The sequence below is a fragment of the Sphaeramia orbicularis genome, chromosome 3 (assembly GCF_902148855.1).
Source record: "Sphaeramia orbicularis chromosome 3, fSphaOr1.1, whole genome shotgun sequence".
Taxonomy (NCBI): domain Eukaryota; kingdom Metazoa; phylum Chordata; class Actinopteri; order Kurtiformes; family Apogonidae; genus Sphaeramia; species Sphaeramia orbicularis.
Genome location: NC_043959.1, coordinates 33,597,128 through 33,621,221, shown reverse-complemented (window position 1 = coordinate 33,621,221; position 24,094 = coordinate 33,597,128). Strand labels below are relative to the sequence as shown.

At 36.8% G+C, this 24,094-nt stretch overlaps 1 protein-coding gene across 5 annotated transcripts in view; it reads right to left on the bottom strand.

Moving 5' to 3' along the window:
- Positions 1 to 1,579: 1,579 nt before the first annotated feature.
- Positions 1,580 to 24,094, bottom strand: part of LOC115412165 (myocyte-specific enhancer factor 2A-like) — a 59,760-nt gene continuing 37,245 nt past the window's right edge. For all 5 annotated transcript variants that reach the window (XM_030124505.1, XM_030124520.1, XM_030124529.1 and 2 more), the window contains 7 exons: positions 16,132 to 16,266; positions 15,841 to 16,057; positions 12,454 to 12,507; positions 9,579 to 9,724; positions 6,367 to 6,493; positions 4,937 to 5,039; positions 1,580 to 2,194 (listed from right to left, as the gene is read on the bottom strand). In XM_030124505.1, the coding sequence (XP_029980365.1) occupies positions 1,849 to 2,194; positions 4,937 to 5,039; positions 6,367 to 6,493; positions 9,579 to 9,724; positions 12,454 to 12,507; positions 15,841 to 16,057; positions 16,132 to 16,266 (1,128 nt within the window). In that variant the 3' untranslated portion in view covers positions 1,580 to 1,848. The remainder of the gene's footprint in view (positions 2,195 to 4,936; positions 5,040 to 6,366; positions 6,494 to 9,578; positions 9,725 to 12,453; positions 12,508 to 15,840; positions 16,058 to 16,131; positions 16,267 to 24,094) is intronic.

Here is a 24,094-nt window from a genome sequence, read left to right as displayed (position 1 = left end):
GAACTAAAATAAGAACAATTTCTCATTTGCTCTGGCCATTATTCTTCTTGGTAGTTCTTCTTGGTTCAACAGGTCTAGTTTTGCTCTTTTGAAGCTAAACTAGTCCAGTTGAACCTATAACTACCAAGAAAAATGTAGTTCTTTTTTTTTTAAATTATTATTTATAGGTTATTATGAGCAAAATGAGTGTGACACCCTTGATTGTTAATATCTCCAGTGTAATTTTTGCATTTTGCAGATTCATTCTTTAATCCCACTGGACCCTTTGGGTGTCCGGTTTTGGCCCCCAGGCTGCATGTTTGACACCCCTGCTTTAGATGAAATGTCTGTATTAATAAACGCCACATGCTATAGTCACACACATACATTAAACTCCTACCTTTAAATGCATACTAGACAGTACTACATGAATATACTCACAATGTTTTTTCTTTTCTAGAGTGCATTTAGGTCAAGAGAGTGCAGCTTGACACACGTGACAAAACAGATTTATCAGATGCTTCATGAAAAAGAAATGACAGCGCCTAATAAATATGGCAATCATCCACAAAAATATACTTTTGTCAAATGGTGGTGGTTTTGTGGTTGTGTCACGGTTCACCCAGGCTGGTACAACACACAGATTAACAATATGTAGTTACATCCAAAGTGATATATATTAAAGATACTATGTACAAAACAATAAAGACATATTTTGATACAGAACAAGTGTTCATGGCTTTTTGATTTAAATCAATATCTGAAATAAACATTGTCTTATTCTGTGCACAATATAAAAACACACACCAACAACATAAAAAAGCATACTGCTTTGGCTGATATAAATAACTGTTTGCAGAGGAGTAACCAAGATGATGAGGGAGTATTGCTTTTATTTGAAGTTTCAAACCCTGAGAAGATCAGCAGTGAATTGGTGACACCCAGTGGGAGACATCTGTAAGTACATCACTGCGTTACCGTCCCACTCATGAAGCCTGTTGGATGAATCTAACCTTTCAACCCATAAAGACCCAGTACTACTTTTATGGCTGTTCCCAACTTATTTGTTCTCTTTATTTAACCTTTCTTAAGTTATTTGTCACCATTTATTATAATATTATCCTCTGTATGTTGCATTTTTTGTGTGAATCAGGTATTTTTCCTGATATTTAATTTACTGATCATGTAGATGATCCTGAAAAATTCAAAGGCCATTATTTTACTGCAGAGAAAGCTGAAGGAAAGGTGGCTTTTTTCAGCAAGAATATCAATGACTGAACATAAAAACAAGCCTCTACAACTTCTGTCATTTATCAAACTCCATGAGTTTTACTGGTGAATCAATGTTGTAGAAGATGACGGTGTTTCCACAGTAACTACGGAGCCACTGAACGTCCAAATAGGTCATATCTGATGACCACGAAAAGATGACAAACTGTACTTACACCAATTATTTACATGTATTGACACGATTAGTGGATCAACAGGTATTAAACATTTCAGATCAGTAGATGCTTTTGGTCACTGACAGCTGTTTGGGTCTTTATGGGTTAAATTGTTGAAGGTACTGCATCCCACTTGATTAGGAAATGGCTCATTATGTTATAACTGGAACTTTATTATCAGTCTGTGATACTTAAATGATTTTTCAGAGGTGGATCTAATGTACATACTGTTTGAAGTACCACTGGAGATTTTCTGACAGGTTACAAGATGATGCTGAAAGAGTCAAACGCAAATCCTTCTCAAAAAATAGACAAAGATAATTTAAAGAAAAACACATGAGTAAAATCCACATTTCATTTGCATAACAGTGTCCACATCCTGTGTTGCTCTGGTCGTGTGTCTGTCATGGTGTGGCCTCGGGGCCTATGTCACCCAGCTGTCCATTCGCATTCGTTTGACTGTCGGGCTCTCCCTGCCCTCTGACCGACTCATCACCCCGACAGGAAGCGAGTGGAAGTCTGGCCGCTGATGCTCGTCCCGGTCACTGCCGTGGGAGCTGCAGGATGAGCTGACGCTGTCGGTGGGAGACCTCCCCATCTCTACCCGAGTGGACGAAGAGGTAGAGGAGTGAGGATGAGGAGGAAGAGCCACGGCGTGAGGCTGGGAGATGTAACTGGGTTGGCTGAGGTGGTCGCGGGGTGGGGAGATTGGCTCAGCTTTGATATTGATGTTGTGGTTGGTGTTGATGGAGAGACCGGAGTTGGCTGATCTAAACACAAACGGACAGAGAGACAAAGATGGTTTCAGGCTTTGACCTAATAATTAAACTTGATGATTCCTGGACAACCCATTCCAAAAGACCTGGTTATGAGCCAGTTTTGAGCCATGTTTTTGATAGAGCTGGTGCTAGAATTCAGCTCCAAGCTAGACTTTTAACCAGGACTATGGGTTATGAACTTGTTTTACCTCTTTTAGCTTCTTTATGTTGGTATGTTGTTTGTTTCACGTGATCTTAACATTGTATTAATTACTTTGAAGCCTCCTCATAACTTAATCCTGCATTAACCTATACATAGTTCCTATATATCCTCAGACAGTGGTGATCTAACAGATTTTTAATATTATTGTTTCCAGAGATGAGTGTTACTATTATTATTTAAAGCAGTAGTTCTCAACCGTTTTTGCCTCGTGACCCCATTTTAACATCACAAATTTCTGGCGACCCCAGATATTCAAAACAGAGACTTTTTTTTGCTAAAATTAATTTGTTTTTGATCATGTAATAGTTTGTTATATTATGTTGCAAATAACTGTTAATTTTAGATGACATTTAGTCTATATAATGTATATTATTATGGACGGAGGCAGAAAAGCCAGGTGTAGATTACTGCACAAAGTGAGAATTTTATTTTCCTTGGTCAGGATATGTACAGTCAGTCCAGCTTGTATTTAAAAGGCTGACAATTAACACTGAACAAACACTAACTCAAACTATGAATTATGAAAGAGCTGCAGCATCTGAAACTGACCACAATGAACATTTGAAAGATAAAAAGAACCACTGCGCTTCAGTTTCAGCTTCAGTTTGTCATGTCTTTGATGTGTTTTGATTGCCTCTCTCAACTCACTATGTATTTTTTATTAGTAAGTTTTTTAAATTTTTTTATTTTTATCAATTACTAGAAGTTTCAGGTGACCCCATTTGAATTCCAGGTCATGACCCCACGCCAAGGTTTAAAAACACTGATCTATAGGCTCAGATATATTCTGTTTGTGTTACTGATTTACAGATACTTAGCAGCAGAAGTACTGATTAATTTTTTCCACCAATAAAAACACAAAACAGGCTCCGAAATGTATTTAAGCTATCAAAGTAAAATGTAATGTTTGAATAACACAACTAGTGACTGTTTCTGTGCACAGTGGGCTGTAGCTGACACCATAATGACAGAATATAAAGACTCTTAAACCGTTATAACTTACATTTTGAGTCAGATCCAGTTTTCAGTGTCAGCAACAGAACTTTAAATATGGTCAAGCCTTACTGTCGTGTCTTTTACCGCATTTTACACATTTGACAGGTGTTATATCCACACATGTCCTTTTTGTATGTTTTATTATCCAGTCCACTTGGGTTGAAACAGTTGTAATGTGGGGAAGGGACTAAATGATGCAAAATAAAAAATAATCGATAATTCCCCAAATGCAGTTAACCTAAATTAACAAGTCTGTTTAAAATGTAAAAAATAAAAAGTACAGATAAAATGTCAGTAATTGAAGTAAAGGTAAAATAAATATTCATATAAAGTACATATACTTGAAAACTTTCTTGAGTATATAAACAGTATTTTTGTTTTTTTACTCCCAACATCTGTTATTTAGACAAAACAAACACAATGACATGGCCTTATTTCATCTAGTTAATAAAGTATTTGATTTATATACAATATTTCAAAGAACACATGTGTACAATCCTGATTTACAGGCTTCTGCACAATCACCTGGTTCACGTATTCAAAGAAATGTTACAAAGTGGAATGTTAACAGTAAAAAATGTGAAAGTAAAAAAGGTCAGAAAAAGCTGATGCAGAAATACGTACATTCTTCTCAGGAATTATAGATAAGATTATGTATGCAATTTTTTTGTGTGTGCAATTATTCTTACTTCTCATTCTTTTTATTATCATCATACTATCACTGTGTTCTATGGTTACTCATGACATGTTCTTATGTCTTGGGCCCACTGTTGGTATTCTTACTCATTCCAGTAATATTGTATCCCCTGAAATACCTCTGTTGGACTTAATTTGTTAAATGGAAAAGAAAATGAAAATAAAAATTTGATCGCAAAAAAAAAAAAGGATTTATAGACAAGGTCGACTGTGAACTGGGTCATGATGGTTATAAAAGTGGTTTCCCTGAAAATAATCTGTTAGACACTGGTTTGGGATGAAAAAATACAACTTTTCTTTGTATGGCTGATGCTGAACTTTGCCAAGAAACTACGCAGGTCTGTTTTATATCTGAAAGGATGAATTCAATGAGGCTCAGTAATGTGTTTTTAATGATTTCTGGAAAACAATGAAGCTTTATGTAACAGCCGTGTCATCAAATCAGTTACAGATACACCAACAATACTGTCTTTCCAGAGGGTTTGTTGACAATAGCATATAAATCATGTGTCCTGTAAATCTATGGTTCACAACCTGCAGTTGAGACCCCCTCAGTGAGGCAGCAAAAACCAGAGGGATGCCCCACAAGCTTTGTGTGGTCTGAGGTTGTCAAAATTAGACTTAAATGTTTAATTAAATGATAACAACACACTTCCTGGATAATTAAGAAAAAAGTTATTTGGCATTATTTAAGAGGAGAGCCTTTTTTCCTTTCATATTACTGTATCTTTATCGCACTTCAGGTGATTTGTTTTTTTCCTGTGTTGGCTTGACTACATAAACTACAGCAAACTGCGTCATCACAAAACCTATCATCAGATGTGCTTTTAGCTCCTTACCCCAGAGAGTTGAGCTGATGTTGCTGCCACGTTGCCATGGAGCCCAGAGACGGGCCTGAAGGAGAGCCGAAGCCGGACAACTCAGCGCTGTTCAGAGAGTAATCTGACAAAGATAGAGACGACATGTAAAGACACAGGAAATATATGATGAACCATTATGACTTTAATTCACTGAATATTTGTCCATAACAACACAAAAATGTTCTTCAGTTTAGCCATTTACTTGCTATGACTTTCTTTTTGGTATTTGGGTTATGCACTGTTGCACATCTTTAAAAATGCAGATTTTACATATACATAGAGAAATAGAATAGAATAGAAAAAAACAGTTGAGCCCACAGTGTAACAACCACAGCGAGACTGCACGTGGTAAAGTATGACAAACCTATAAAATGTAAATGTCAGTGTAGTGGAGATCAATAGTGAATTTTCCGTTGGACATCTGTGAAAAACTTTACCGATATTTACTAAATGTCAAATAAACAGAAGTGCATAATGTGTTTTTTTAAATTAAATCACAAATGTGATGATTTGTTTATTTATTATTGTGAGATGACATGAGAAGTCATTCCATAAACATGGAGATGAACATAAATATCACATTGATTTACAGATATGTTTATTATTATTATTAGTATATATTACCCCTCTATCCTGTACTAAATTCAAAAATTATTCGGTTTCCTGGTGTGTTCACACATACTGCGCCATGTTTCTTTTAAACTCTTTTTCTTTGCTTTTTGTAAAATTCATCAACATCTTTTTTTTTTGTTTTGTTTGTTCACATAATTCTAGTTGCGGAAAAAGGTCTTTCCATTGCAGTTTTGCGTGATATACCAATTTCACTACGTCTGAAAACCACTTTTTGCCTGAGCAAAAATTTTTCATCCAAAATTTGAATTTTGGTGAAATTGTCATTTTTCCATTAGACAAATTCTTATGCTCAAGTTATATTCGCACAATTTGAGGGTCAGTGGAATAGCGACTATAGATGAGTAGGTGAGAAAAGGCTACAAAGGACTTGTGTACATGAGTAATGCATTCTATGTATTTTGTTCTTTTCAGTTTATTATATTCAGTGAGTTTTATCTTGAATCTCACTATATGTTCAATTAATTATGACATTTTGGTTCTGGTTTTTTTAATTTTATTTCATTGTAAGTCTGTTTCATACATTTTCCTTTTTATAAGGTGCACTGACCTGCATGTCTCATATAAAAGATTCTGAGCAGGTAAAGATTATCCTTAACATCATCAATTTAGGTTCATAATGTCCATGGTAAAGGTTAAGTGTCTGTGTCTAAAACCTACAGTGAATGACAGCTCACACTTGTATGAGGAGCTAAAAAAGGTCAATTTAAAATAGTCATCTTAATATCAATCATATTCAATTTCTTCATCTCTGCAAACACATTGTTGTCCTGTTGTACCAGTGTTGTATGCAGAGCTGATGCCAGTGTAGACCAGGCTCTGGTGAGGCAGACTGGGTGTAGTGATGGACACCACTGGGGTAGACAGAGGCTGGTTGGGCTGACTGCTGCTCAGCCTCTGGTGACTCTGAAAACATGACAAAACAGAAGCACAGACAGTCAAATGGTTTATTACATTCAGACTCTTTGTACAGTTCTTACACTATAGCTGATCTATGGGGGCAGAGTTTAGGGTGTGATACCACATTTCATTTCATTCCATTTAATTTTATTTATTCATTCCAATCTAAATGATTGGAAAGGAGCAGGATGAAGAAAACGTATAATACCTGCCCTTTTCTCGAAACATCTGCTTACATCAGATATGTTGCCATTACAGCAATTACAGTAGACAGTTTGCATGATAGTCAATGCAAATAAAACAAATCCAAAATCCATAAGTAAAATTATTTCATTACATGCTTTTATAAAGCTTCTCTATTCTTTCCTTATACAACCTCTTAAAACCGAAAAATATTTGTACAGCTCCTCTTCCATTGCCAAAGTTCAACATTCAACCACATGATGGCAGTATAAGAGTAAACCTCTAAACCTACTATTCTTTCTATATCAAGAGAAATATTTGCATGGAAGAATAAGAATACTAAGAACACTGTGAAGGTAGTGTGACACTGTGAAAAATAACCTTGAAATTGGTTTTACTTATGTTTTATTTACCAATATCTACATTTCTGTGGACATCAGAGATGACACCTATATATTTACAAAACAAGTATATGTCCCATATTCTGTTAATCATAAAGACAAGGACATGTATGACATATTTCTAACAGTAATTACTAGTTTTGTGTTGTTCTACTTGTTCCCCTGTGTGATAATGTCAGAAATGACATCACCCTGGATGAGATCATTGTTGCTGAACACAAACACACAGGAGTAACTCTAACCAGTATGTCTGTTAAACTAACCTATCCCTGAAGTTTGCAGGACTATAGGGACTCTTTCCTCTCGGTATACAGAGTAAGCCATTACAGCTTGGTTCATTCTGTTGAAATGATTTTGAAAACCTGTTTTGCAATGGAAAATAGCTATTCTTGATTGTTTTTGCACAGTATTTAACACTATGTAGATGCTCGCATGCAGACACACTTATGCATAAAAGAGGAAGTGACAGTCAGTTTCAAAATGATCAAACAGAAGAACTGCTGTGTGACCACAACCTAGCATCATTTACAGCAACAAATGGAAAGCAGAAACAAATATGGGCATGTTGTCATCTGTAAAAGTCCCATCATCTCCAGCTCTAAATTCCTCCATGAGTTGATAAAACAATGGAGCTGCCTGGTCACTATGAAAAAGAAGGGAAAAAAGCCTTAAAAAAAAAAAAAAAATCCCTTGTTTGCAAATCGTTACATCATGTTTGAGCATAGTGTGGGAGTGAAAGCAACAGTAAGGGACTTAAGGTCAAATCAATACCTTCAATAAACCACCACAGCTGCTGAAAGTAGGACCTCAAGGAAGAGGCGAAAGCTCTCCAGCACTGAAGATGCCTTTTGCACTCCTCAGAACAGGGAATCAATTCTCACAACTCAGAACTCTGCTAGATTGCATGCATTTAATTAGCAGAAATTGTATCCAAAAATCTGTAATGTACAATTTGTGCTGTAGGTTTGGTGCTACGGGTTCTGTGTTTAACTGCTGAGAGGATTCATATAAATGTGAGTTGAATTTAGAAAAGAAAAAAATCGGATCTGATTTGACAAAGTAGTTGATCCAACAGTCCACTGGAAAATGTTTTTGTGTAACCCATCTTCTTCTAAGGCTTAAAGTCAACCCATTGTTTTTTCCTGTTAAAATACATAATTTCAGTGTTATGGTTTCATAGAATGGAGGCTAAAACAGAGCAGTAATCTAATACAAACAGACAAAAACTACAAATGCTGAATTGAGTGCTTTGGTCTTTTGCCATTGTTTAAACAAATGTAGCCTGACCCTTGTGAATACACTCCCTTAACCCATAAAGACCCAGCGCTAATTTTATGTCAGTTTTCTTTTTATCTAACCTTTCTTAAGTGATTTATCACCATTTATTTATAATGGTATCCTCTGTATTTTGTATTTTATCAGTATAAATACAATATTTTCCTGTATTTAATTAACTGATCATGTAGATGTTCCAAAAAGCTCAGATCAAATTTGAGGGTTATTATATAAAAAACAGAGAAAACTGAAGAAAGAGTGACTTTTTCAATTAAATATATCATTAACTGAACATAAACCAAGTGTCTCCATCCACTGTCATTGATCCAACTCCATGGGTTTTACTGGTGAATCAATGTAGAAGATGACGGTGTTTTCACATTCACTACAGAGTAGCTGAACGTCCAAATGGGTCATATCTGATGATCATGAAAAATGAATAACTGTATTTTACACCAATTATTAACATGTATTGATAGGATTAGTGGATCAACAGGTATTAAACATTTTAGATCAGTAGATGCCTTTGGTCAGTGATGGATGTTTGGGTCTTTATGGGTTAAATTCAAAGTTGTTTTTTTTTTTTTTTTTTTTACCAGTCCTCTGTTAAATGCTTCATGTGATGTTCTGATTAAATGTTCCTTGACTGTAAAAGTTGTGAGGATGCACTTGTGTGGCTGTTTTGCTAAAACCCACTGAATAAGCACATTTCACAATCCAAACTGAAAAACAGCTAAGTTTACTGTAAAGGACTGCGGTGAGTAAAGGAAGTCATGATACTTGTCAATACTGATTTGCAGGACTTCTCAGACCAGAACAGAAAGATCCTCTTCTGTTTATAGGAACAATGATTTAATTTGCAAACCCACTAACCATCTGCTCCAGATGGTATCTAAACCACTTGTTCTGAAAACTTGCTGACCAAACTCTCTAGTAATCTGCAAGTCATTTTCTTATCCTGTTCTAGTCAGACCCCAGCATCTCTCAAGAGAAGTGAAAACAAGGCTCTACTCAGCTTAAACAAGTCTTGATTTAAGGCGCCCTTGTTTAAGTGCTTCTTTATATCTACTCTGAAATGCACAATTGCTTAACATGAAAACTTAATGAGCTGGAGTTAAGGTGATAGCTGTGCATCTGTCAGCGTGTATCGATGACTCCTAATTCGTCCAAATTCCTCCTAGCATTTCTTCAGTGAGAATGAAACAAATGGCGGGTCGTACAGATGCACTTACCACAGTCTGCATCATGCCTTTGGACTGAGGGATCACCACTCGGAGGTCAGACTTGCGGTTCGTCCCAGAAGGCAGAAGAGGAGGAGATTTGGGAGGTATGATCTTCCCCATGGTGTTTCCTCCAGGTGAACCAACAAATCCATTCACTGAGAAGGAAAAAGAGAATGCAAAAACACTTAAACACACGGCCAAACCTCCTCCTATAGTATATGTTCTGTTACTTAATGACAGCTGTGCAAGGAATTCAGGGTGTCTACAGGAATCAAGTTAAATTTAAAGCTTTGAATGACCTTCGAAAGAACATTTTTACCAACTTTAAGACTGATGATTTTTGGCTAAGTCACCTTTTTCTAAATATTTATAGCTAGTAACACACTCTTGCCCATAAAGTTGTAATAAACTACTGGTCGTTGGTGATAAAGGAAACAAACAATATAGTAGGAATGGACTTGCCATTGGATTTTACTGTGAGTTATCTGGGTAACCTACCACATGAGATGACAAAATCTGACATACCTTTTATTAATACTATTAGCAGGGGCAAAAAAAAAAACATAACTTGCAATGGTTGTACGAAGACCCCCCCCATCACTTCTGAGCTGGACAACTGTTGCGAATGAAATTTATGATATGGAAAGGCTGACTTTCTCATTAAGACTCACTGCTGACAAATGAATGGGATGTTTAGATTAATCAAAGAAACCCTTATAATCTTATACTTAAGTATGCTTAGTTTGACTTTTTTGCTTAATTTGTCCTGAACCTGACTGTATTTTATTTGTCTAAAGGTTGAACCTAGATGCTCTAACTATTGTGGTCTGGTTTTTGTTGTTGTTGTTTATTTGTTTGTTCTATATACTGTAAAATTTGTATATATAATAAGAAATAAATAAAGTTTAAATAAAATATTTATACCTCTTCTCATGAAATAATTGTGACAATGTTCTTAATGTTCTTTAGTTTTGATGAATAAAGTGTAACTGTAACTTAATCATATGTAATCATTGCACATGGTGATTACTAATGGGTATAAGAAAGAATAAAATGAGAAACGAGTCTGAAAACAAAATTATTGCACTTTTATGGGCAACAGTGTATATACCATATCGTCACTGTCAGGCAGAAACCTCATAAGTCCATTTTTGGTCTTTTTCTTTTTCTGCAATAAAATGATTCTATTGGTCAGTCTTTACGTTGGCCTGATGGTTTTAGAAATATTTAACCAATGAAAAGTGTTGAAAATGACTTGTGACTGCATTTCTTGACTCAAATTTATTTAGAATATACATCGTTTTATGTAAATACAGTGGAATGTTAAAAGTCAGTATAAGGATCAGTGCTAGTTTTAAGCTTTGCACAATCAGAAAATATGGATTTTTCACTTAAATTAAAAGACGTAAAAATAAAATAGATACATTTACAGCCTCACAAATTCTAAACCAAACTATTTAATTATCACTGAGTCCTAGTATTTCTAAGAGTGAATTTAACCATTTTTAAAGACCCACAGAGACTCTGAGGAGTTCTGCAAATCTTTAAAATGATGAGTAAAATAAAGGTCAACTCCATATTTGGATTTAGCAAGAGATAAGTAAGCTTTCTAGTTTCTTTATCTGGCCCAAATACAGACATATTTAAAGATTTGGAAAGTGCTTTCAAAACAGTGAATGTTACAAACCCATTAAATAAACCTGTTCACCACAGGGTCTGAATAGAGAATGGAGAAAGTGCTGCTATATATTATACAAGAGAAAAAATGAATAATTGATCTTTTCTTACTCTTGACATTACATAATGGTAGTGTTCATATGAGACATGTTGTTCTGGGAGGGAGAGCACGAAAATGACGGGGAGGAAAGACTGTGAAGACGACAGTTAGCAGCGAGGGTCGAAGACCCAAGAGTAAAAGACAAGATGGAGTTGACAGAAACCAGTAGAAGTGACACTGTGGTGCATTCACAGGCACTGGATTGTTCCTCTGCTTCTAGAGCAGCATGGACGTTCATAGATGGCCTTTAAACTGCAACTGGAAATGCATGTAGTCTAAAGTAGTAATGCTGATTTTATGATGAAAAATCCATAATCTCTAACAGAAACTTTAATGTCTTTAAGATAAAAGATGGAAAGATCGTTAGTTTACATCAATAAACTCTCAAATGAATACAACTTTCACTGATTTTGAGTGATTTTCTACAGCTAAATTAAAAAACTGGATAAACCCATAGATTTAATCTTTTTAATTTGATAGATGGATTTCTCCCTCAATAGACTATATCATTTTTTAATATAAGGCATATTGATGGTTCATCTCTGTGTCTGCTGTATGAGAGAACAGACAGATAATCACACTTTATAATGAAATTGTGTGTCAGAGTGTGTTTGGACAACTCCTCTAGGGCTATGTTCACACTGCAGGCAAATGTGGCCTAAATCCAATTTTTTTGTCCATATGTGACCTGTATCCGATCTGTTAAAGACAGTTTGAACAGCACAAATCTGATTTTTTCAAATCCGACCCAGGCCACTTTCAAATGTAGTCCTAAATCCAATACGAATCTGATATTTTGCAATGCGACTTACGTCTGAACAGCCGGGTCGAATTTATCCGACATCACAATTCTGCGTCCCAGGAGGAGGAGCAGTGGGAAAAACATATTTGCTTCCGTAAACACAATGCGTGCCTGTGTGGTCATGCTTCGGACCTTTTTTGTACATGTGGGTCACTTCAGGGTCACATTCAGTTCATATTCAAAACTGATAAAAGTCGCATTTAATGTGTAATATGAACGAGCACACAAAAAAAATCAGATTTCACCAAAAATCAGAATTGTGCATTAAGACCTGCTGTCTGAATGTAGCCTAAGACACTACATACCAACTGGTCCAGATCCATTTTGCAGAACCAGATCAGAACTGCCCTGCAGGCCACCTGGGAATACACAAACACACATACATACAGTAAATACACAAGCAAACACAGCCTGCAGTGGATTTCATTTGTTTTATCCCAGGTAGTGTTTAGTCTAAAACAATCAGTTGTAGAGAATGATTCAGGTTCAGTGTAAAATATTTAGCAACATCTAGTAAATTTGTAGTTTGTGACCAACCAAATACCCTTGCCCTCCACTTTGGCAGCTCCAAAAAACCTAATTAGTCCTTAATTAGAGTCAGTGTTTTTGGCTTTTTAGTTTAAATAACTCTGGTCCACACTCAAAACTATAGTCGTTGACAGTAATGCACCATAAAATTGGATGCCACCTGCCATAAAACCAAAGAAGAAGAAGTCTGTTTGGAGCTACTGTGGAACTGATGGAGGCAAGTTGTTCCCTCTGCAGACATACACAGCCCAGTGTATAGAAATATAAAGAATAACAGTTCAATTTTCCTATGATTATACACATGCAAAAACATAATTATGAATATTACTCTCAATTTGTACAGTCAGATCCCTCTGAATGTTGCACTCTGGATCTTTAAGTAAAAGTATTATAATCACATTGTGAAATTACTCCATTCCAACCATCATTCAAAACCTAAAGTACAAATGATAATACGGATAATACTAAAATTGAGTATTATCAATAAATTGAACTAAACTATTTTATGTAACTGAAGTACTTCTGTGCTGTAAAATGGTCCCAGTGCTTTAGTATTATATATATCTGATGTTTGGGGTTATTTTACCACTGCATTCATGTGTGTGTCCTTAATATACTGCTGGTAGTTCAATCAATTCAGTACAGAAATCCATCATATTCAGTAACAACATCATATGTTTGTAGCAATGTTGTCCTGTGAGAACCACATATCTCAAGACTATTCATGCCCTCAGAAACACTGGAAACATTCAGCTTTGTGACAACAACACATTTTCCAGTAAATGTAACAGGGTAAGCATTTACTGTAAGCATTTATTTACCAAGGAAGAAGGGGAATTTTATCAACCAATAAAAAACACTTCTTACTGAATGTGTCATTTTCACTGAACAAGAAGGGGATGAAAAATTTGTACTATGAAAAGTAACTACAACCGTCTAACACAGTGGTTCTCAACCTTTTTTGGCTTGAGACCCCATTTTAACATCACAAATTTCTGGTGACCCCAGACATTTTTTTGCTAAAATTAATTTGGTTTTGATCTTGAAATACAAAGTTGCAAATAAATGTTAATTTTAGAAGATATTTAGGTTCCATCCATCCATCCATTATCCATCCATTATCTGCCGCTTATGTCACACCTGCAGCCAGACGTTAGTCTGGTTTTGTCTGTCCTTTATGTTTTGTTTGTCACTTCCTGTTTTATTTTGTTAAGTTTTCCCTCATGTGTCTTGTCTGTCATCTTTACTTCCTGTTCCCTGATCATCCTCACCTCTGACCTGATTACCTGTCTCCGCCCTGATTTGCTCCACCTGTGTCTAGTTGTCTTCCCTCCCTTTTGTGTATTTAAACCCTGTCTCTTCCCTATGTCAGTCGCCAGTTTGTAACTCTAGTAGTTCAGACCAGTGTTCTTGACCTCGTTTGTCTGCCTGTTTTTGACCTGTTTTTGGATTCCTCGGTTTCTCGTCTGCTGCCTGCTCCCTGCTCCCTGTCTGGTTTTGTCTGCCTCTCCTGATACCTGGTTTTGACCTTCTCGCCCTGACTACCGGTACGTGAGTTTTGTCTTGTCCTTATGTCCTGTTGCCTGAGAATTTGCCTGCCTGTGTATGACCTGTTTCCGTCCCTGACCTCCCTTTGCTTTTCCCTAGTCGGGAAAAACACCCCAAACACCGTACGGGGAGACGGGCTGTCGCCCCCGATCCAGAGAACGAATCAGAGGAGGATATCACCAACCATTATCCTCAAGATTCTGTCACTGATCATTATTTTTCACCTGTGTGTGATAAATAAACCTTTTGAATTATATTTTTGGCGTCTGAGTTCTGCATTTGGATTCTGTTTGTACTCGCACCATTACAGCTTATCTGGGGCTGGGTTGCAGGGGCAACAGTCTAAGCAGGGATGCCCAGACTTCCCTCTCCCCAGACACCACCTCCAGCTCTTCCAGGGGGACCCCGAGGCATTCCCAAGCCAGCCGAGAGACATAGTCTCTCCAACATGTCCTAGGTCTTCCCCAAGGTCTACTCCTGGCAGGACATGCCCGGAACACCTCCCCAGGGAGAAGTCCAGGAGGCATCCGAAACAGATGCCCAAGCCACCTCAGCTGGCCCCTCTCGATGTGGAGGAGCAGCAGCTTTACTCCGAGCTCCTCCCTGGTGACTGAGCTCCTCACCCTATCCCTAAGGGTGTGCCCAGCCACCCGACGGAGGAAACTCATTTCGACCGCTTGTATCCGGGATCTTGTCCTTTCAGTCATAACCCAAAGCTCATGACCATAGGTGAGGGTAGGAACGTAGATTGACTGGTAAATCATGAGCTTCGCCTCTCAGCTCCTTCTTTACCACAACCGACTGACACAACGACTGCATCACTGCAGACGCTGCACCGATCCGTCTGTCAATCTGACATCCATCCTTCCCTCACTCGTGAACAAGACCCCAAGATACTTAAACTCCTCCACTTGGGGCAAAGACCAACCGCCCACCGAGGGAGCTGTAGGGGCCGGGCGCAATGTGGATTGGGTGGCAGTCGACGGCAGGGGGCTCGACGACCCAATCTCCAGACACAGAGTTTAGCTCTTGGGACATGGATATTTAGGTTCTATAATGTATATAACACACTTTTTTGGTGTCTGCTTCTCAGTTTCTCTTGGAGATGTCTTAGCAAGGCCAGGTGGGCGAAGAAATCTTTCCATTCTCTTTTTGGCCCAGTTTTCTGACTGCGACTGTGTCCAAGCAGTTTGAAGTGTAGTAATGCATGTGGTCACATGATCAGGTCAATCAAGATATGCCCACTCGGATATTATATTCTGCACTTTATCTGAACTTGATTTTTATAGGTAAAGTGTGTGGTGTTTTAATTATAATGAAATATATATTGAATCATTAAAAAATATTTATTAGTATTTTTTTTTTTCATCATTTACTAGAAATTTCAGGTGACCCCACGTGAGGTTGCGACCCAAGGTTGAAAAACACTGGTCTAACACATGTAGTAGAGTGGCATGTATAATATTTGCTTCTGAGATATTGTGTTAATGGAAACATGAATTTACATAAAATGGAAAAATTAGAGTACAACTACCTCAAATCTGTATTTAAGTTAAAACATTCACCCACTGATTAGCACAAAGTCCATGTGTATTGTGTAGCACAGCATTATGCACCTGTGTTTCCAGCGCTGGGGGGTCTTTGTGGGGAGCTGTTTCTGTGGAGGTGTGTGTGAGGTGAGGAGAGGATCCCACTGTCCGCCAGAGCTGCTGTGGCTGCAGCTAAAGCCTGGGAGGTCGCACCTCCCCCTCCTCCTCCACCTCCTCCTCCAGGGCTGTACGCCATGCTGCCCGGCGGTACATGCATGAAATTCTGTTGTGGATGGCCTGTGGTCTGGAAAACAGTATGTCCACGTCAGCTTAACTAGAATATATAACTACTTACTTTGATAATCTCATGCAACTTACAATTTTATGACTCCTCATCATGTTGTCGAACTCCTCGTTGATCTTCTTGTATTTTTCCTCAGTATTTGGGGTGAGGACGTAGGAGGTATCAGCGTCGGGGCTGTCGCAGCCTCTGTGCTCCTTCTTGTTCAGGGCCTGTGGGTAAAAAAAAACAAGACGCATTATGTTTGGACAGATTCAAAAGCACTGGGGAAAATCAGAAATAACAAAACATCAGCAGGTCTCGTTAACATTTATAATAAAGCCACATTTCCCCCTTAAACAGAGCAAACATCCAACACAAATGTCATTTTAACTAGATTTTGTTTTCTTGTAAACCACTTCATAAATCCCACTTAAACAAGTTTGTTTAAAGTTATTCACAAATCCTGTGATTTTCTTAGACTTAATGTGAATTCTCCCCGATGGAAAAGTCATCCACTTCAAACCACAATGTATAAAACACAGATGATGCACAGCTTTGAAACAGTATACTTTCCAAAATGTGTTATGAAGGAAACAATCTAATATACGAATAACAACTAAAAAGAACAGGCACTTCATTAAAGTCTAAATATTAAAGCTGAGACTAAACAGCTCAAACAAGAAACGTATATTAATAATTCATTAAGTAACATCTGGCCATGTCACTGGCTGAGGGATTGCAGAGCACGGTGTATGGCTCTGGTTGCTTCCTAATATCTAATATGTGGTTGCGGCACAGGAAGGACAATCGACCACTGACAAAACTACAAAGCAGATCTAATTCCTCAGAGGTTTACAATATACAGTATATACTTCCCCAACAGTAAGGAGCTATTTCATTTCCAAAGATCTGTCGATGAAAATCCATTTATTCTGGTCGTGGCAAAAATGCTCCTTTTATTAAGAGGAATTGAAGATAAATAAATGATTATAAAATAATGAAACTAAATCCTATTTATACAGCATTTTTCCTAAAGAAAGTCCTTAGTTGCAAGAACTGACAAAAAAATTAAATAAAATAAAAATGTGAATTAAATGTATCAATTAAAAAGTTAAGTTACCCAAAGTAGTTGCTGTTAAGAAAAATACAGTGGCAACTTAATAAGCACTTTTCTCAAGTTACAAAGAGCTTAACCACAAGAAATAAAATTAAAAACACCAATATAAGACAAACAAAAACACACAGAGAGCATAAAACAGAGGGGGACAGAACAGGGTTAGAAAAAATACATGGGATATTAAAACACTGCAATATTCACTCATTAAAGCTTTACAATAAAAATTATTCCAAACAGACAAAATATAAGAAATTAAAATGGAATCCCTGATGTTTAATAACCGGAAGTTACAGCTCTGACTTTAGAAGTGGAACCTCAAACCAAACTGGATTTAATAACAGATATATTGTTATAATATTGTGCATTCATTATGTTCTGTTTATGTTTTTTTGTTCGTTATTTTTTTCTACTTTCACATGCTCACAATAATTCTCAACCTAAAACAAAAGGAGGTGTATAACTGATCGAGCAAACAATAAAAAGTCCTCATTTAATAAATCCGTCCCCTGCTCCAACATCAGGTATATTACACATTATATCCATGTTGTTTTAAGGGTAGAAAGCTTATTTAATTATGAATACAGTATATTTATAGTGTTTTGGGATAACATCATCAGGCTTTATTAGTAGTGACATTAAGAGAAGTGAACTACGTTAGGTAAAAAGGGTTAAGTGGTATATTAAATAAATAAATGTTGGCTGTTTGTATATCGAAACCTCGTGAAAAACAATAAAAAGCAATCATCATTTACTGCCCATAAAGAATATTTATACCCAAAAGAAATTAGAATGTGCATCTATTGATTTTACAAAGCATTCTGGGTTGGCTCCCCATCAAACATTCCATTTTAAGTGTCTAGAGTGAGAGATATTTCATGTAATCACAGTGTAAATAAAAATGAAGCCAAGCAAGAATTGGTTCATGTCATACCAAGCTTGATTTTTTTCTTTTTTGTTTTATAGAAAGAAAAAGTTCGAGCGGTTTAGAAAACTATTTGGACAGATTGATGGATGTTAATCTAAAGCACCTGAACCTTGGTGGAGGAAAAAAAAATCAAATCATACTAACATCATGTGGATCATGACATCACTTCTCTGGTATCCATCATCTCATCTCTGCTGTTTATTACGTTACACGTCACAGCGCGAAGCAGATAGACTGACGGACCGACACGCCAGCCAGCTGACTGTCTGTCCACCACATGTCCTTGCATTCCCAGACACTAGTAGTTATTAGAAGCTTAGAACACACACACACACACACATCTATTAACACCACAGACCCGAAATGTCACTTTAACAACTGCTGACCACTTAAGAAGTGTCACGCTCAGTTCCTGTTCACTCTGACAGTTGCACATTTCCCTTCTTTAGTAAACATCAAGTTAAAATTCCTAAAGGATGCACGCAATGTTTGGCTGTCAGGCAATCAGTGTGTTTTTTTGTTTTTTTTTTGTCATAATGTGTCAGTCTTCATGTTTGTTAGATCCTGATGACAGTTGTTTTATTCTATCAAAATGTGTGAAAGTGTATTATGGCATTTTATGAGTAACCGTGTAAATGTGCCAGCAGTTATTTGTTATTAGTCATGATAGATGGTTACATGAATGATCCATCTGTGCTTCCAGTGGTGGAATGGAATACAGTACTGTTGTCAAGTACTGTATTTGAAGGTATTGTACTTGTACTTTATACAACTGTTTCACTTTTATGCTTTGCTGTATTTGTACTCCAATACATATAAATCTCCAAATGTGTTGTGTCTATTCCTTAACCCTTTACCAGGCAAGTGACTATTTTTGGTAATTTCCACAAACATTAAATACGGGGCCAAACTCCTGCCTCAGTGAAGTCAAGAGGCATGTTGGTTTTTATAATACAGTGATTCAGAGACATTTTATAGAACTTTTAAAGCTGTAAATAGTGAATATGAGGGATTTTTGTCGGTTTATGACCTTAAAACACTTGTTTTATTGCATTCGTTTATGCTTTAGCAAGTGTCTGCTCAGATGTTTTAAGGCAAGAGGAGGTAGATGATGATGTCCAGCAACACACTTAGGTTGAAATTTTAAATTTCAGAGTATTTCAATGATTGATCTATAAAGGGTTAAGTTGAGTAAACTATTAAATTTGCTAGAAAATACATTGTCACAAAGCTGAAAACAGGACAGTGTTTCAGATCTTGTATAAAGTTGACTGTTTAGAGAAACCCTATACAGCTGCTGACCAAAAGCATCTACTTGTCTAAAATGTTTAATAACTTTTGAACCAATAATTGTATCAATACACTGAAATATTCATTCATTCATTATCTGAACCCGCTTTATCCTCACTAGGGTCACGGGGGTCACTTGGAGCCTATCCCAGCTACTTACGGGCGAAGGCCGGGTACACCCTGGACATGTCGCCAGTTCATCACAGGGCTGAACATATAGAGACAAACAATCACTCTCACATTCACACCTATGGGCAATTTAGATTAACCAGTTAACCTATCAGTGCATGTCTTTGGATGGTGGGAGGAAGCCAGAGCACCTGGAGAGAACAGAGCAGACACGGGGAGAACATGCAAACTCCACACAGAAAGGTCGACTGGTGTTGGATTTGAACCCAGGACCTCTTACTGTGAGGCACGAGTGCTATCCACTGCACCGCTGTGTCGCCTAGACTGAAATAATTCAGGTAAATTTCAGTTTCTCGTTGTCATCAGATTTGAACCTTTAGGACGTTCAGAGGCTCCGTGGTGAACGTGGAAACACCGCCATCTTATTCAACATTGATTCACCAATAAAACCCATGCATTTTATGGCTGGACATTATAGCATTATACCATGGAAAAATTAACATTTCATCTGAGGACTAAGGTGGGAACTTTAATCAAAGATGGGAGAAATGGAGCATATTCAAGGACACTAATTCTTGTTACCAGATCTGATACGGAAAAGAAGACGAGTGCATAAGGAACAGCTTCCCCCCTTTGTTGTTTTGTGCTTTTTTTGTTGTTACTGTACTGTAAAAGTGTTTTTAAAAAATTAAAATAAAAAGTAAAAAAACAAAACAAAACAAAAAAAACATGCATTTTGACAGGGGTTGTAGTGGTTTTATGTTCAGTTGATGATATATTTTTTTCAGTTTTCTCTATTTTAATATAATAACCTCTGAATTTACTCCGAGCTTTTATGAACAGCTACATGATTAGTAAATCAAACATAAGAAAATAATCAATTGTCACTGAAAAATGCAAAATGCAGATTTTAATATGTAACAAATTTATAAATCACTTAGAAAAGGTTAAATGAAATCTAAATTAATTGGGTCTTTAAAGTTTGGTTGTATTTACATAGTTTAAGTCAGATTTTGAATGAAATTTTTCATTTGTAGTGAAGTATTTCCAGATTGTGATAATACATTTATTTAAAGCTGCAGGAGCCAGAGTAGTAAAATTTGGAAATACACACTTTCTCTCTGCAGGTTTCTCCTCTCAGTCCAAATCAACGGACTGAATATAAATACAGATAACCTGACATGTTTTAATGCTGTTACAGAACAAGTGAAGCCACTTTTCCGATCTTCTGATTAGCATTAGAATCACATCCAGATCATGTCAGGTCAGCGATCAGTAATAACAGCAGCCTGTCACAGCTTTAACCTCTGTACCTGACTAAAAACATCTGTGATCAGTCAGAAATCTGCGTCACACAGGGGATTTTCGACAGCCTGGAAACACAAATGCAGAAGTCTCCTGTCCTCACAGACCACTTGGATTACAATATGTTGAAGGGTAATTATGGAATTTTTGCCCAGTGACACTAAAAACTATTACATTACACTACATATTCTCCAGTTCATTCTCAGATCCATAATTTACCATCAAACACCACCAGTGGTAATTATTAAGCAAAAACATATGAGACTATTATTCCGCTAAACGTTCACTGCCAGGCTTCTGTTACAAAGAAGCCCACAAGTGTCAAGTTTCTGTTTCAGCCAAAGCTTTCAATAAGGAAGTACAATGATACATGACCTGGTGTATAGATATCACATAAAAGTCTGCTAACACTGGGACGGTGTCTGTGTAAACAAGGGTCGCTGTAGTGCTGCTGAAATATTCATCTCTGCTTTCAAGAGGCACAATCTATGCATGTCATGTGAAAACAAAGTGAGTCACAGCAATTCATGATAGCAGCTAATTTGGCACAATGAAGCCACTGATGGTTCAACGGTCACACCTCCAACAAAAGAAAAAACACGGACAAGAGAGCAGACAAAAATTGTTAAATATTACCAAATTATCTTGTATAAACCCTTCAAGTCCTTAACACTTACCAGCAACCAATATGATCTGAAATGATTAATAACTTTTCAACTATAAATCTTACCAATACATGGAAATAATTCAGGTAAAAGTCTGCTTCTCATCACATTTTCATGGTCCACAGATATGACCCATTTGGCTCCATAATGGATGTCAAAACACTGTCATCTTCAGCAACATTGATTCACCAATAAAACCAATGTAATTTGACAAATGACAGTGGTTGTAGACAGTTGTTTCTATGCTCAGTTAATGATATATTTTGCTGGAAAAAGTCACCTTTACCTAAGTTTTCTCTGTTCTGATATAATAAGCTTTGAATTTATCCTGAGCTTTTATGAACATCTGCATGATCAGTAAATAAAATATAGGAAAATACTAGATTTTCCAAGAATAATATTATACAAAATGGTGATAAATCAGTTAAGAAAGGTTAAACAGGTAGAGGAAATGGTAGAGGAAATTTATTTGGAAGTCACAAAAAAAAAATTTGTTCTAGGTCTTTAGGGTTATGCAGGAAAAATCTGCAAGTTAATTCAACAAATTTTGCTCAGCTATTTCTTCATTCTATAACCAAAGTCTCAAATAGTCATCAAAATGCATTGACAGTGATGTTACTATCAGTTATAAAGGACTTACTTTGTGTCAGATTACTTCAAACTTGTTTCTGGCTGTTGTATTTTTACATCCTTTACTACTAATTACTACCTATTTTTTGAACACTGATAATCAGGTTTTTACAAAATTGCCATTTTGCCCTTCTGTTTTTCATTTCACACATTCCTCCTCTGTCCTGAAGTAACATCTGGTTCCTTTATATACATTTACTTTTTGTGCTTTGAGACCCAGTGGAGCATCTACTACAATTTTTTCCTAATATGATACAAGTCTAGACACTGAAATACCTGACAGGAAGGAAATGTCGAAATGTAAAAACAGTAATTAAAAAAAGATTAATTTTCTCACTTGAAAAGTTGTGCAAGTATTCTGATTGTTAAAATTCAATAAAGCAAAGTTGCATATACTTTCCTGATGAAAAACATGTTTTTCATTGTAATTTTTTTTTAGAAATGCACTCAAAATAGCAAGTGAGAAAGTAATTTTTTACAGTGTAGGATCTGAATTTCTAGAATCACAGCACAAGTGATAAATATATTTTACAGTTAAATAAAGGCATACTGCACATTAGTGATGCAACAACGAACTGATTAAATCGATCCAAGTTGATTCTTAAGAGTTGGCAATGAATTCAGCAGTCAATTTGTTGGGTCTTGAGCACATTAGTATTGAGGCATGCCCGCACACTGTGTAGTGCAACAGGGGAAACCACAGAGCAGCATGGCTGAGGCTTCGGATGCCGGGCAGCCCTGTTTGGCACAAATGTAGTGCGGCGTTTATGTAACAAAACTTGAATATGGAGAAAAAAATGGCCAAAATCCCACAGTGCAGTACGTTTTGGGCAAACAGAGCTTTTGTGGCCACCGGGAACATAATGTAAACCCATTTTAAGATAGCCTATGTGTCGTGATTACTTTAACCCACTAGCTAGTTAGACACTATTGTTGTAATTATAACGTTTTCATTTGTTTATCAGGCCACCAGACTAATCTTATTGTTGACTGGAACTAATACATACAACACTAGTTTCACAGCCTATAACCGGAGCTGGTTGAAGACTATATCTTACTAGTCTCTAGCTATAATAAGTCTAAGTAGTGGGCTAGTGCTCTAACTACAGGGTGTCCCATAAGTCTCCATACACAGGAAAAATAAACGTTTCTTGACATAAACCATCTTTATTTATATAATATGCTCTATATGACTGCCATTTTGTCAGGAACACATTTCAATGCGTGTCCTCCACTGCTGAAGAACTATAAAGAAGAAATATAAAGAAATACATGTTAGAACCATATATGTATGGAATGTATTATGTCTCCTATGTCTCCTATGTATGAAGACTTATGGGACACCCTGCATACCTAAAGCCATTGCAGGAATGTAATCATTAGTGACTTGCCTGCAGCCTATATTGCTTTGGGTTAAATACCAGTCTTTGAGAACTGAGTCTTTTGTGTTTATGCGACGAATCGATTAGTTATTAAAATAATCTACAAATTACTCAGTTATTAAAATCATCGTTCATTGCAGCCCTACTGCACGTAAAACCTACAAAAGCATAATAAATATTACAGTAAGATGACACAACTACAAAGCAAATAGCAGCATGACAGCACTATTATGTAGCATTCAATGACTCAGCAATCATTACTCATGTGAGAAATGTGTTTTTGCTCAGTTTGTTCATCTCATGGACTCGCTGAGGTGTGAACGGTACATGACCCTACAAACAAAAAGTTTAAGGACAGCTGTTACCAATCATGTGTGATCTCTCCAGTTTCTTCCTCAGGTATGTTTTTTCTTTAAACACCATGGAGTTTCAGCTCAGATAAACCCAGAGACTGAACAGACTCTTTCCTTCAACATTTGTCATATTGGGCTGGTATGAGTTCAGAGAGGGACACAAGAGTCGAGGGTCTAGTGGGATTTGATCCAAGTTCTGCAGGCTATATGTGGCTCCGCAGACGCTGTTTTAAACCACTACATCATGTCTGGGCACTGACGA